The sequence below is a fragment of the Hylobates moloch genome, unplaced genomic scaffold (genome assembly GCF_009828535.3).
Source record: "Hylobates moloch isolate HMO894 unplaced genomic scaffold, HMol_V3 SCAFFOLD_4, whole genome shotgun sequence".
NCBI lineage: Eukaryota > Metazoa > Chordata > Mammalia > Primates > Hylobatidae > Hylobates > Hylobates moloch.
This window is the reverse complement of record NW_026652279.1, coordinates 96,079,718-96,093,297: the sequence shown is the minus strand read 5'-3', so window position 1 is coordinate 96,093,297 and position 13,580 is coordinate 96,079,718. Positions and strand designations below refer to the sequence as shown.

General features: G+C 38.9%; 2 protein-coding genes across 13 annotated transcripts in view; one reads left to right on the top strand and one right to left on the bottom strand.

Annotated features, from left to right (window-relative positions):
- The window catches only part of CENPJ (centromere protein J), a 43,305-nt gene extending 40,075 nt beyond the window's left edge, over positions 1–3,230 (top strand). For 5 of the 7 annotated variants that reach the window (XM_058437762.1, XM_058437761.1, XM_058437763.1 and 2 more), the window contains 5 exons: positions 157–264; positions 1,088–1,228; positions 1,306–1,390; positions 1,465–1,585; positions 2,156–2,587. In XM_058437762.1, coding sequence (XP_058293745.1) covers positions 157–264; positions 1,088–1,228; positions 1,306–1,390; positions 1,465–1,585; positions 2,156–2,348 — 648 coding nt within the window. In that variant the 3' untranslated portion in view covers positions 2,349–2,587. Of the gene's footprint in view, positions 1–156; positions 265–1,087; positions 1,229–1,305; positions 1,391–1,464; positions 1,586–2,155 lie in introns of those variants that run through there. The other 2 variants (XM_032150636.2, XR_009213207.1) reach the window with 2 other exon arrangements.
- Positions 1–13,580, bottom strand: part of RNF17 (ring finger protein 17) — a 136,301-nt gene that overhangs the window by 3,724 nt on the left and 118,997 nt on the right. For 5 of the 6 annotated variants that reach the window (XM_058437756.1, XM_058437757.1, XM_058437759.1 and 2 more), the window contains 4 exons: positions 10,695–10,830; positions 7,770–7,959; positions 5,667–5,775; positions 5,043–5,227 (listed from right to left, as the gene is read on the bottom strand). In XM_058437756.1, the coding sequence (XP_058293739.1) occupies positions 5,677–5,775; positions 7,770–7,959; positions 10,695–10,830 (425 nt within the window). In that variant the 3' untranslated portion in view covers positions 5,043–5,227; positions 5,667–5,676. Of the gene's footprint in view, positions 1–5,042; positions 5,228–5,666; positions 5,776–7,769; positions 7,960–10,694; positions 10,831–13,580 lie in introns of those variants that run through there. The other variant, XM_058437755.1, reaches the window with a different exon arrangement.

Genomic DNA, 13,580 nt, shown 5'->3' with positions numbered 1-13,580 from the left:
TTAATAGACTTAAGTTTCTAAACCAAGTGTAAAAGAGTTTTTACTTAACATTATAAATGTTATATTTTGTAAACAGTAGTCCTAGAACCCTGTATCAGAATCTGGCTTTGGAAGTAAGAGTAGGTTTTAGCTGCTTGAAATGTCTTGTGCTTACAGGCTGCTTCTCCCAGGGAGCCACTTGAACCACTGAACTTCCCAGATCCTGAATATAAAGAGGAGGAAGACCAAGACATACAGGGAGAAATCAGTCATCCTGATGGAAAGGTTAAAAAATGTTTTTAAAATAATGAATTCTATAAAAAAATAAACATGGGTTAAAATAGCTGAAACACACAGAATCTAAAATAAGGGCTCTTTGGACAACATGCCTTTAGTTGCCATTTCTCGTTCAGAGATTCAGCAAAAGGCGGCATACGATCTCTGTATGATCTTTGTTCTTACTCCAAAGCCTTTGTAATCCTTGGCACTTCTTAAAAGCTTCAGTTCATTCTAGGTCTTCCTTTCTTGCAGCCTTTCCTATACTGATCCTGAGTCAGGGGCCTCTCTCCTCATCTCCAGCCAGTGCAGTTTTATTCTTATGCTTAGGAAAATTTCTTAGTGGGAAAACTGCCTGGGGGTTCCAGCTGAAGGGAATGAGGAAGAAAGGGATATATACAGGTTAGAGGTGATGAGGGAATTTTTTCCCTCAGGTTTATGGAAAATTTACTTTTCAAATACCTAATCTGGTCCATCTCTATTGAAATTATAGGGTTAGAGTTCACTGCTATCGTTGAGGAATGAAAGAAGGACAAAGAACAACAGTCAAAGTAGTAGTTAGACTTTCCTGTACAACGTCTACTTTAGGGTAACAAATTGTTGATAAGGGAAGGTTTTCTTTTTTAGGTAAATTCCAGCTAATACATGGAAAAGGAAAGAGAAAATTAGAAAATCATGAGTTGGCTACTCCTGATGAAATAAAGGATCTTTTGAGGGAATGTTTTACATTTTATTACAAAAAATTTCAAAGTAGGCAGTTGGGAGGAGAATTAGGCATATTTTGGTCAGCAGAAAATCTTTCTTAGGTGATAATCTTGTGTTGTTTTTTTAGGTGGAAAAGGTTTATAAGAATGGGTGCCGTGTTATACTATTTCCCAATGGAACTCGGAAGGAAATGACTGCAGATGGGAAGACCATCACTGTCACTTTCTTTAATGGGGACGTGAAGCAGGTCATGCCAGACCAGAGAGTGGTATGTTTCCAGAGGTGTTCTCCTCCATAGTTTAACCATCTCTGGAGAAAAGGCAGACTGACTGTGTGTCTTTACAGATCTACTACTACGCAGCTGCCCAGACCACTCACACGACATACCCGGAGGGACTGGAAGTCTTACATTTCTCAAGTGGACAAATAGGTACAAACTTGCTCCACCCTCTCATTAAATTCTTCCCTTCCTTCAAAAAATATTTATTGTAACTTTTTAAACAGAAAAACATTACCCAGATGGAAGAAAAGAGATCACGTTTCCTGACCAGACTGTTAAAAACTTATTTCCTGATGGACAAGAAGAAAGCATTTTCCCAGATGGTACAATTGTCAGAGTACAACGGTATGACACCATTATGTTCACAGAAAAACCACTCAGTGTGACACCTGTTCATCTGTGCTCAGAAGGTGCCCTAGCCTTGCGTTTCTGATGATATGCGACACCCATATTAGGGGGTTCAGTTTGAATGAATGTCCCACAGGCATGTCAAGCAGTCAACTTGATGTGAATTACTTTTCACATTCTGTCTTTTCGTTCCATTCTTTCAAAACAGATTTGAAGTCTGATCATGCCCCTTCCCAGGAATAACTCTCTTCCCCACCTGATACAGAGCAAACAGTCAGATGGTTTTTAAAAGAAGGGTCCATTTTAATATAACAACCAAGAGGAAGAACACAAGTTAAAAAAAGTTCCTAAGCATTTTGTGGTGAAAATATGATTAAAACAATGCTAATCTGATAATTGGAACTATCACTATGAAGCAGAAACACTGTAGAAAGTTACAATTGTACAGGGATAAGAACCAAGGGATGTCTCCAGAAGTAGCTGCCAGAATCAAAAGGCTACTTTTCAATAGTTTTTCTGTTGTCTATTTTCTTTTTTTTTTAAGAAATTCTATTTTAAATTTTACAGTGATGGCAACAAACTCATAGAGTTTAATAACGGCCAAAGAGAACTACATACTGCCCAATTCAAGAGACGGGAATACCCAGATGGCACTGTTAAAACCGTATATGCAAACGGTCATCAAGAAACGAAGTATAGATCCGGTCGGATAAGAGTTAAGGACAAGGAGGGTAATGTGCTAATGGACACGGAGCTGTGACGATCCTTATGTGATCATGAAGTAACAGTAACTGATTTTTCTTGTTAAAAAATGTACATTTACTGTGGATTCTGTTTAATTTATTGTGTATGTGTGGGGAAAAGATTGGATTCTAAAATAAAAGTTTACCCTGTGGCATCTTCATTTTTATATTCTTTGAAATGCAATGATAGCTCTCATTTATAATTCACTACCCTGTCTTTCAACAGACTAAGGAAAGCATTTTTACTCTTTAGAAATTGTTTACAGGTTTTTACAGTAAGTGGGTGTGTTTATTGGTTAGAAATGGCTATAAAAACCAAGAAGTACAGGAAGTACATCACCTAGATGTCCCACAGACACATCAGCCATAGAGCACTGGACTTGTACAGAAAGTGTACTCAAGGAGTAAACACGTGTCTCTGTAGCCAAAATATTACTATGTTCAGTTAGTACCAAAATTAGAGCATTTGATCTACTACAGAGGTTCATTAATTGTAACAGAATGGGAAGTTTTACAACAGTGGATGAGTATAAATAGGTCACACACAACAGGTAGTAATCATGGTGAGGAGAAAGCAGTTATAACAAGGCTGACATTGTAATGATGTCTCAAAATGGAACACTTGAGAGTGGAGGGGGGCATGAACAATGACTAGCCAGTGTTAACCCATGGACCACAGCTACCCTGATGTTATCACAGTGAGATTACTGTAGCCTCATGGAAGCAAGATGTCCCTGAAGGATGGGCAAGTCACTTACTTGTAAATTTATATAATAATTATTACAGATTGGTCTAGATAGACCTTACCTGTCACATATACTATGAATCAGGTTTTGTTAATGAAATCTATCAATTCCAGGTGTCTTAACTGAATATGAAAAATAAAACTTTTCGAAGAAAATAAGTACAGATATATAGATATTGATATATATTCTATATATCCTTACCTCTCCTATCTATAGAATACATCTACATAGTTATCTATATAGCATCTACCTCTATAGATATATCTATAGAATCTATAGCATCTACCTCTCCTGAGAGATCTGTAGAATATATATATAGATTCTATAGATATATAGATTATATTTATATATAGATATAACCTATATATAGATATATTCTACAGATCTCTCAGGAGAGGTAAGGATTTTTAAATGAGACAAAAAGTACAAACCTTGAAGGAAAAGGTTGATAGGCCAGGCATGGTGGCTCACACCTGTAATCCCAGCACTTTGGGAGGCCAAAGTTGGCAGATCATTTGAGGTCAGGAGTTCGAGACCAGCCTGGCCAACATGGTGAAACCCCATCTCTACTAAAAATACAAAAATTAGCCAGGTGTAGTGGCGGACGCCTGTAATCCCAGCTACTTGGGAGGTAGGACAATCGCTTGAACCCAGGAGGGAGAGGTTGCAGTGAGCTGAGACCATGACACTGCACTCCAACCTGAGTGACAGAGTGGGACTCTGTCTCAAAGGAAAAAAAAGAAAAAATGTTGATAAGTGAGCGAACATCTGTGTCAAATGATATTACAAAACAGGAGAAAGGCAAGCCCCAAATTAGAAGACACACAACTGATGAAGGATGACTAGAATACATTGTTTCTACAAATCAGCAAGAAAATTGCAAATAATTCAATAGAAAAATGGACAAAGGATATGAACAAGCAATAAACAAGTGACAGAATGGTCACTAGCTAATAAACCAGTGAATGCATATTCAATGAGATATGCACTGATGAGATACCTTTTCTTACTAATATCACAGTCTGGCAAAAGTCTGGCGACACCAAGTGCTGGCAAGGAACTCAGACAACCGGTGGTGGGATAAATTGGTAGAATTACTGTTTAGAAAGCAAAAAAGTAGTTGTGAAGTAATTGTAAAAGAAAAAAACACCATGACCCAGCAAATTCCATCACTATATGTACTAGAAAACTGCTCATGTATACAAGGCTCCTAAAGAGGAACATTTATGAGAAAAAAAACTGATAATGGAATATCAGGATAAATTATGTACACAGATGGATACAGCAGTAAAAGTGAATAGAGTTATACATACCAACATGGATTAAAGAGCAAATAAAATAGAAAATAAAAATTGTGTGACAGCAGATACATTAAAAAAGTACCATGTCATTTATGGATGCATTCATATGTAGTAAACCTATAAAGACCAAATCATAACAGTAGTGTTTACCTCTTAATATGCTTTGGCTGTGTTCCCACCCAAAATCTCGAATTGTAATCCCCATGTGTTGTAGGAGGGACCTCGTGGGAGGTGATCAGATCATGAGGGTGGTTTCCCCAGGCTGTTCTCATGTCATGATAGTTCTCACAAGATCTGATGGTTTTATAAGGGGCATTTCCCCCCCTTTGCATTTCTCCCTCCTGCCACCTTGTGAAGAAGGTGACTTGCTTCCCCTTCGCCTTCTGCCATGTTTGTAAGTTTCCTGAGGCCTCCCCAGCCATGTGGAACTGTGAGTCAATTCAACCTCTTTCCTTTCTAAATTACCCAGTCGCAGGCAGTTCTTTATAGCAGTGTAAGAAGAGACTAATATACTTCTACAGAAGGCAGGGGAATGTGCTTGGGAGAAGCCATTTTGTACTGATGTCTTACTTAAGCTGAATCATTAGGTATAAAATGAACTAAATTTTTTCATGTGTCTTAGCTATTTCATTTTGAAATTATGGTAAAATGAAGCAAGCAAATGTTTGGAAGCGAACATTTATTAACTCTTTTTTCCACACAATTCCTAACAGTTCAATTAAAAATGAGAGGTAAAGCACTAGTGCTGAACAAGTTAGGAAAATTAAGCCTGAAATAGTCTAAAGATAAGACATAGTGTAAACATAACAGAATTCTTCTAGGCTTCTATAGATGCTCTGCACTGTATACCTGAAAAACAAAATGTGTTATTTTAAACCTTTGCCTAATGTAAATGTTCAAGTCTAGCTGAATCATTTCTTATGGACAAGATAAAAAGTTAGCTGGCTACCCATGTAAGTACATGGTATGAGGATGGTGATTGCTCAGTAGTTCTATGTGCTTAGCAGATATTTATGTGCTTAAAATTATTCACAGTGCCCACTCTCTCCTGTTCTCCCTATGTACCTGGTACTGTGAGAGTCATGACAGCCCATCCAAGCATCCTTACAGATAGGGGACCTCTTTGATACTAGTGCTGAATAGGTGAGAAGGGCCTATGAAGAAATCTGGTGGAGCATTGCTGTCATTCCTTTGAGAAATCAAGGAAAATCCACGGGTGCTTTTCTGATCAATCTAGCATTAATCTCCACTACTCCCATGCCTTATGCTATGAAGAACGAGAACTTACACTTAGGCAGTTACTCATCTTTATCTGCAAGCCCCATTTCTACTAATGGCATATGAACTGGATGCTGTTCATCATCATATAATGTCACTATCTGTTCTGGTGCTGGAGCCTAAAATTAAAAGATACAGTTGTCAAGAAAACAGTAATGTCTTTGCTGCCTTTTCCCTCTCATATCTGGCCATTCACACAGGTGGGAAAAGGCGTTCTCAGGGGCCTCTTGATAATTTATACTCTATGCTTCCAAAAGGCATCTGTAGTGGTTTCCTGCAAAATCCCATTATTTCCATTCTTCTGCTCTCTTTAAATTCCTTCTCACAAGGTTTTCCTAAATGAAGCCAGTGGGCTTTGCCACCACCATCCCTTGTTACAGTTCATTTGCATTCCACACAAAGCATACCTTTATGCATAAACTGACTGTGATGGTTAATATTAGTTGTTAACTTGGCTGGATTGAGGGATGCCTCAATGGCTGGTGAAGCATTTCTAGGTGTGTCTGTGAGGGTGTTTTCAGAGGAGACTGATGCTAAATCAGCGGACAGAGAGGAAGACCCACTCTCTGTGTGAGCAGGGGACATCCAGCTGGCTGGGAGACAGGCAGAAAGGGGGTTCTTTGCTCTCCTTTCCTTCCTGAGTGGGGGACACCTTTTCTCTTGCCCTCAGACATCAGCCTCCAGATTCTTTGGGTTTTGGACTGTAGAACTTGCACCAGTGACCTCCCAGGGGCTCTTTGGCCTCGGACTAGCGGCTGCATTGTCAGTTTCCCTAGTTCTGAGGCCTCCAGACTGAGCCACGCTACCAGCTTCTCCGGTTCTCCAGCTTGCAGACAGCTATCATAGGACTTCACCTTTGATTGTGTGAGCCAATTCCCTTAATAAATCCTCTCATATATCCTATGGTTCTGCTTATCCTTATATACTGACAAAATTTTGAGTATTAGAGAAGTGAAAAAATACCTATCTATAAGAAATACTTGCCCTATTTTCACTGGGTTGAGAGACACCCTGTGTGAGCTATTCATACCACTCTGCACATGCAATAGCATATATACAGGGGTTTTCAAAAAGCACTTTCCAGGAACCATGCTGACTGATTATGAGCTCATTTTTGTCATAGCCAGTGTGTCAGGAATCCCCAAATCATGGCACCAGGCAGGAATCACAAAGGAGGGAAGCAGGTTGAGCTGCACACCAGCAGTGAGGACTAGGTGAACTGAACATCACTGTTCCCATCTAAGGGGCTGTGGCTACACTTTCAGCTGACTGCCATTTCAGGAGGGTGAGGAGACCCAGGATCCCTAGTTTTTAGAATATCTCATCAGGGCCAGAAATACAGACTTTTTGGGTAAAATTTCCAACTTTAAAACACTGTGTGCTAAATAAAACAAGGTACAGGACAGATTCTGCCTGTGGGCTACTGTGACATGCTGAGCCTAAGAAGAAAACATTTACATTAAATGCAGTCTGGAGTTTTTTAGTTGACCTTTTGACACAGGTTCTACTATATCAAATAATTCAAAAGTAGTACCATTATGATTAGTACAATTAGTATAATTCAAGCCTTTCTATAATGAGCAGAACTACCATTCTTTCCCATTCTTCTTTTAGGATGCAGGTGAAATGCCACATTCCTGTCTTACTTATTCAATTAAATACTTGAGTGGCTTCTAAGTAGCAGCTCAAACACCCTTTCCTGTCCTCTCCAGATGCAAATAATCATTTCCTCTTACACTTCCCCCACCCACAAAGTTAGCCATAGCTCTGTTACAGTACTTATTTCATTCAACCTCACACTTAATTGTTTGCATATTTGTTTCCCCATTATAAGTTAATTATGGGATACTCATCTTGAGCATTTTATTACATAAACGATATTTTATATCACCATAGGGGAAAGCAGTTTGTTAAATATAAACTAAGACATTTTAACAAGCCTCAAAATTAAGCTTTATATGTATATGTAAAGCTATACATATAAACCATATCCTATATAGCTTTATATGCTTTAGTATACTCTCGCATGTAGACACTGCATAGAAACAAACACTTTACAAAGTATGGACACAGAAATAGCTTTACAATAATTTTGGCTAGTTGAGACACTTACCATGGACACAGCATAAAGTTGTTTTCCTTGAAGACAGTCTATCATAGCCCACAGTGCCTCCATGCTCCATTTGGGACAATATGGTATTCTTGTCTCCCCTAGATCCCTTAAGGGAGGTTTAAACCCTGCCAAGAGAACCTTTATGGCTCGAGCTGGATACCGCATAAGATGAGAAGGAATTTGGCACAGTCTGTCACAAAAGAAATTCTGAAATTAAAATTCTCTTCCAGCTGAAACTATACAATTCTTAGAAGAAAACATAGGGGAAACGCTTCGTAACATTGGATTTTGCAGTGATTTTTTTGGATACGACACCAAAAGCACAGGAAATGAGAAAAATCAGATAAAATGGACTTCCTAAAAAAATTAACTTCTGTGTATCAAAGAACAGAACAAAAAGGCAACCTACAGAATGAGAGAAAATATACAAACATGGACATTACTCTAAAGATCTACAAATGACCAACAAAGCACATGACAGGATGTTCCACATCACTAATCATTAGGGAAATGCAAATCAAATCCAAAATGAGATTCCACCTCACACCTACTAGAATGGCTATTACAAAACAACAAAATTACAAGTGCTGGTGAGGATGTGCAGGAATTGGAACCTTTGTGCACTCGTAGTGAGAATGTAAAGTGGCCATTTACATTCTGTAGGAAACAGCATGTAGGTTCCTCAAAAATTAAGCATAGATCATATGATCCAGCAGTTCCATTTCTGGGTATATACCCAAAATAATTGAAAGAAAGTACTCAAAGAGATAAATGTATACCCATGTTCGTAGAAGCATTATTCACAAGAGCCAAAAGCGGGGAGCAACCCAACTTGACCTTCCAGGGAAGGGATAAATAAGATGTAGTATATACTGTATGAGGGGGCTTCAAAAAGTTCATGGAAAAATGAAATTAAGATGAAAATAAAAAATGTAAACTTTATTTCTCAACATAAGTTCCATCAAGATCATGACACATTTGTAAGCTATGGTAACAGCCCTTTAGTCCATCCCTTAAGAACTGAGAGTCCTGGGAATATAACCATGTCAATGTGATCTTTCTTACATTATTAACTGGAGAAAAATGGGTGCCCTTTAAATACTTTTTAAGATTAGGAAACAAAAAACAAGTTAGAAAGGGCCAAATCAGAACAGTAAAGTGGATGCCTAATGATTTAGGTAAAACTCTTGCAAAATTGCCCTTGTTTGATGAGAGGAATGAGCAGGAGCACTGTGGTGTGAAGGACTCTCTGGTGAAGCTTTCCCAGGCGTTTTCCTGCTAAAGCTTTCGCTAACTTTCTCAAACACTCAAAAGAAGAAGATGTTGTCATTCTTTGGCTTTCCAGAAAGCTGGCAAGCAAAATGCCTTGAGCATGGTAAAAAAATTGTTGCCATGACCTTTGCTCTTGACTGGTCCACTTTTGACAGGACCACTTCCACCTCTTGCTTTCACTGTGCTCTGCCTTTAGGATCATACTGGTAAAGTCATGTTTCATCTGCAATTACAGTTCTTTGAAGAAATGCTTCAGGGTCTTGATCTTGCTTGTCTACAATTTCCATTGAAAGCTCTGCTCCTATCTGCAGCTGATCTGGGTCCAACAGGTTTGGCACCCATTGAGTGGAGAGTTTGCTCAACTCTTTCAGTCAGCATTGTATAAGCTGAACCAATTGAAATGTCTTTGGTGTTGGCTATTATTTCTGCTGTTGTTGGTCCTCTTCAATTAGGGCATGAAGAAGATTAATTTTTTTCCCTCACAAATTGATGGGGAAGGACTACTGCTATGGGCTTCATCTTCAACATCATCTTATCCCTTCATAAAAAAAGCTATCCATTTCTAAACTGCTTTCTTTGGGGCATTGTTTCCATAAACTTTTTATAAAGCAAAAATGGTGTCACCATTCCTCCACCCAAGCTTCACCATAAATTTCATGTTTGTTGTTGTTTCAATCTGAGCAGAATTCACGTTGCACTTATCCCTTTTAGTGCCTCAAACTAGATCCTGTTCAGACATGTTAGAACGAGTTAGTACACATTTATTTTGGTGAAAAGATTTTGAAATCCATGCAGGTTTTTTCATAGTATGCATTTTCCATGAACTTTTTGAAGACCCCTCATATATATAAGGAATATTATTCAGCCTTAAGAAGCAAATTGACACATGCTACAACATGGATGAATCTTTAAAAATTATGCTATTGAAATAAGCAGACACAAAAGGACAAATACTGTATGAATTTACTTATATGAGGTACCCACAACAGGCAAGTTCAGAGACAGTAGACCATGAGTTACTAGGGACTGGGTGAGAATGGACTATGATCCTATTACTTAACAGATGCAGGGTTTCTGTTTGGAATAACAAAATTGTTCTGGAAATGGAAAGTGGTGATAGTTATATAACCTTGTGAATGTATTTAATGCCAATTAGTTACTATACCTAAAAATAACTCAAATGGGCCAGGTGTGGTGGCTGACACCTGTAATCCCAGCACTTTGGGAGGCTGAGGCTGGGGGATCACCTGAGGTCAGGAGTTTTGAGACCAGCCTGGCCAACATGGCAAAACCCCATCTCTACTAAAAATACAAAAAAAATTAGCCAGGATGGTGGTGGGCACCTGTAATTCCAGCCACTAGGGAGGCTGAGGCAGGAGAATCGCTTGAACCTGGGAGGCGGAGGTTGCAGTGAGCCGAGATTGCACCACTACACTCCAGCCTGGGCAACAGAGCAAGACTCATCTAAAAAAAAAAAAAAAAAAAAAAAGCTACAATGGTAAATTTTATGTGTACTTTAACACAATAAAAATTCCTAATTTATAAACAGCCTTAGAATAACCCTTTTCTTTTAAAAGAGGCAAAAATATTCTCAATAAGAAAACTATTTTAAAAAAAGAAATCTAATTCAACACCCCGACATTTATTTTTAACCTGTTTAATGTCAGCTTTGCAGTTGATCCATAATCAACAAATTGTACTAAGATAGATAAAGGATTAAATTCTTTAATGGCAACAATCTTCGCTCTATACCATAAGCCATCATCATATTCTGCAAGGCAAGGCATTTCTGGAAAGACAGAAAAAGGGAAAAAATCATATTGTCTTTTATTAAATTTTTTTAATCCAAAGGAAATCAGCATATCAAAGGGCTACCTGCACCCCATGTTTGTTGCAGCACTATTCACAATAGCCAAGATATGGAATCAACCCAGATGTCCATCAACAGATGAATGGATAAAGAAAATGTGGTGATTATATACACAATGGAATACTATTCGGCCATAAAAAAGAATGGAATCCTGTTATTTGCAGTACCATGGATGGATCATTATATTAACTAAGATAAGACAAGCACAGAAAGACAAATATCGCATGTTCTCATATGAGAGCTAAAAAAGTGGATCTCATGAAGATAACAATTAGATTAATGGTTACATGAGGCCATGAAAGGCAAATATACATGTGTTTGGGGTGGGGGGATGAAGACAGGTTGGTTGATAGGTACAAACACATAGTTGGAAGGAATAAGTTCTAATATTTGATAGCAGAGTAGGGTGCCAATGGATTGTGTATTTCAGATTAACTAGAAGACTTGAAATGTTCCCACCACATAGAAATAACTGCTCGAGGTGATGAATATCCTAAATACTGTCTTGATAATTACACATTCTATGCATATAATATCACATGTACCCCATAAACATACACAATTATGTATCAAAAAATGTTTAATACAGAAAAGTACAAAGAAGAAAATGTAACAAATATAGGCTCACCATCCAGAATTCAACATTGAACAGTTGGTCTTATGTTGGCTTCTCTTTTTCTGTTCATATTTTATAAGCCTTTGTTCACTAATTCCTAAGGATTAAGCTTCAAAGAAAGGCACTTCTCCCATTCTCAGAGTTGCTAGTTCTTGTATTCCTAAGACTTATTAGCTCATATTGCCACTGCCCCAAATTCTGATACTCCCCTAGTCTCTTTTAGCGTGGGCCATCATCTTCGGCAAAGGATGATAAATATTCGCTGTTCCTGCCTTCCATTCTGTCCTTTCGTTTGCTATGGGACCACCAGAATTAAATTTTTAAAAATTCAGTTACATTGTTCTTATTTGAAATTCTTTAATGGTACACCTTAACTGCCTGTAATATCAAGTCCTTATTACAATGTATAGGCTTCTTCATTTGTTTGTTCTCCCAAACTTCTACCACATTTCCTGAATGAGTTACCTAAACAGGATTACTTAAAACTTTGATCCCTCTATTTAGTTTATGGCTGTCCCCCTCATGTAGAGTAAAGTTTTCCTGAGCCCTTCTTTTTATGATGTTTATCATAAACATCAGGAAAACATTCTGACAGTTTTTAGGGTATTCATCACCTTGAACAGTTATCATTCTTCTTTCAAAGCCCAGCTCCAACATGACCAACAAAGCCCTAATAACTGATCACTGCTTTCCCTGTGATCCTATGGCATTACGCACACTCCTTTAAGAGGAGCTATTCTTTTCATACTCTACTTGGTTTACATGTCTCTTCTCTGCTTAGAGCACCTGTTCTTGAGTGCAGAACTGATGTTTGTATTCTTAACATGGTACCTGATACAAGCAAATACTCAGTAAAAAAAAGTGTACCAATGAGCGCTAGGCTTGAGTTAAATGGTGGAAAAATTAGTACGGTATATACTTCCCTTCGTACATCCTTAGATTTCAGAGTGATGGCATGTGCCTCAGTTTCCCATCTTGTTCTACTTCCTTATGTCATATGCTTTCTGTGTAATTTCACAGAGAATTCTACTTGTGGGCAAGTGGCATTGAAATACTTGACTAATGAATAAAGATTTTTATTTCAAGTGATTTTAATTAAAGAGTTATAGACAATTTCTTGCATATATAAACTCATCAGGGCTGGGCATGGAGGCCCATGCCTGTAATCCCAGCACTTTGGGAAGCCGAGGTGGGCAGATCACCTGAGGTCAGGAGTTTGAGACCAGCCTGACCAACATGGAGAAATCCCGTCTCTACTAAAAATACAAAATTAGACAGGCGAGGTGGTGCATGCCTGTAATTCCAGCTACTTGGGAGGCTGAGGCAGAAGAATTGTTTGAACCTGGGAGGCAAAGGTTGCGGCAAGCCATGATTGTGCCATTGCACTCCAGCCTGGGCAACAAGAGCGAAACTCCGTCTTCAAAAAAAAAAAGAAAGAAAAAGTCATCAGTAAAACAATAAAGAATCTCATCTGGGCTGGGCGCAGTGGCTCACGCCTGTAATCCCAGCACTTCAGGAGGCCAAGGCAGGAGGATCACAAGGTCAGGAATTCGAGACCAGACTGGCCAAGATAGTGAAACCCCATCTCTACTAAAAATACAAAAATTAGCTGGGCGTGGTGGTGCGTGCCTGTAATCCCAGCTATTCGGGAGGCTGAGGCAAGAGAACGGCTTGAACCTAGGAGGCAGAGGTTGCAGTGAGCCCAGATTGCACCACTGCACTCCAGCCTGGGCAACAGAGCAAGACTCATCTTAAAAAAAAAAAAAAAATGCTGGGCAAGTTGGCTCATGCCTATAAGCCCAGCATTTTGTGAAGCCAAGGTGGGCGGTTCACTTGAGGTCAGGAGCTTGACACCAGCCTGGCTAACACGGGGAAACCCCATCTCTACTAAAAACACAAAAATCGGCTGGGTATGGTGGCACGCAACTGTAATCCCAACTACTTGGGAGGCTGAGGCAGAAGAATTGCTTAAACCCAGGAGCAGGAGGTTGCAGTGAGCCGAGATCACATCACTGCACTCCAGCTTGGGCGACAAAACGACTCTGTCTCAAAA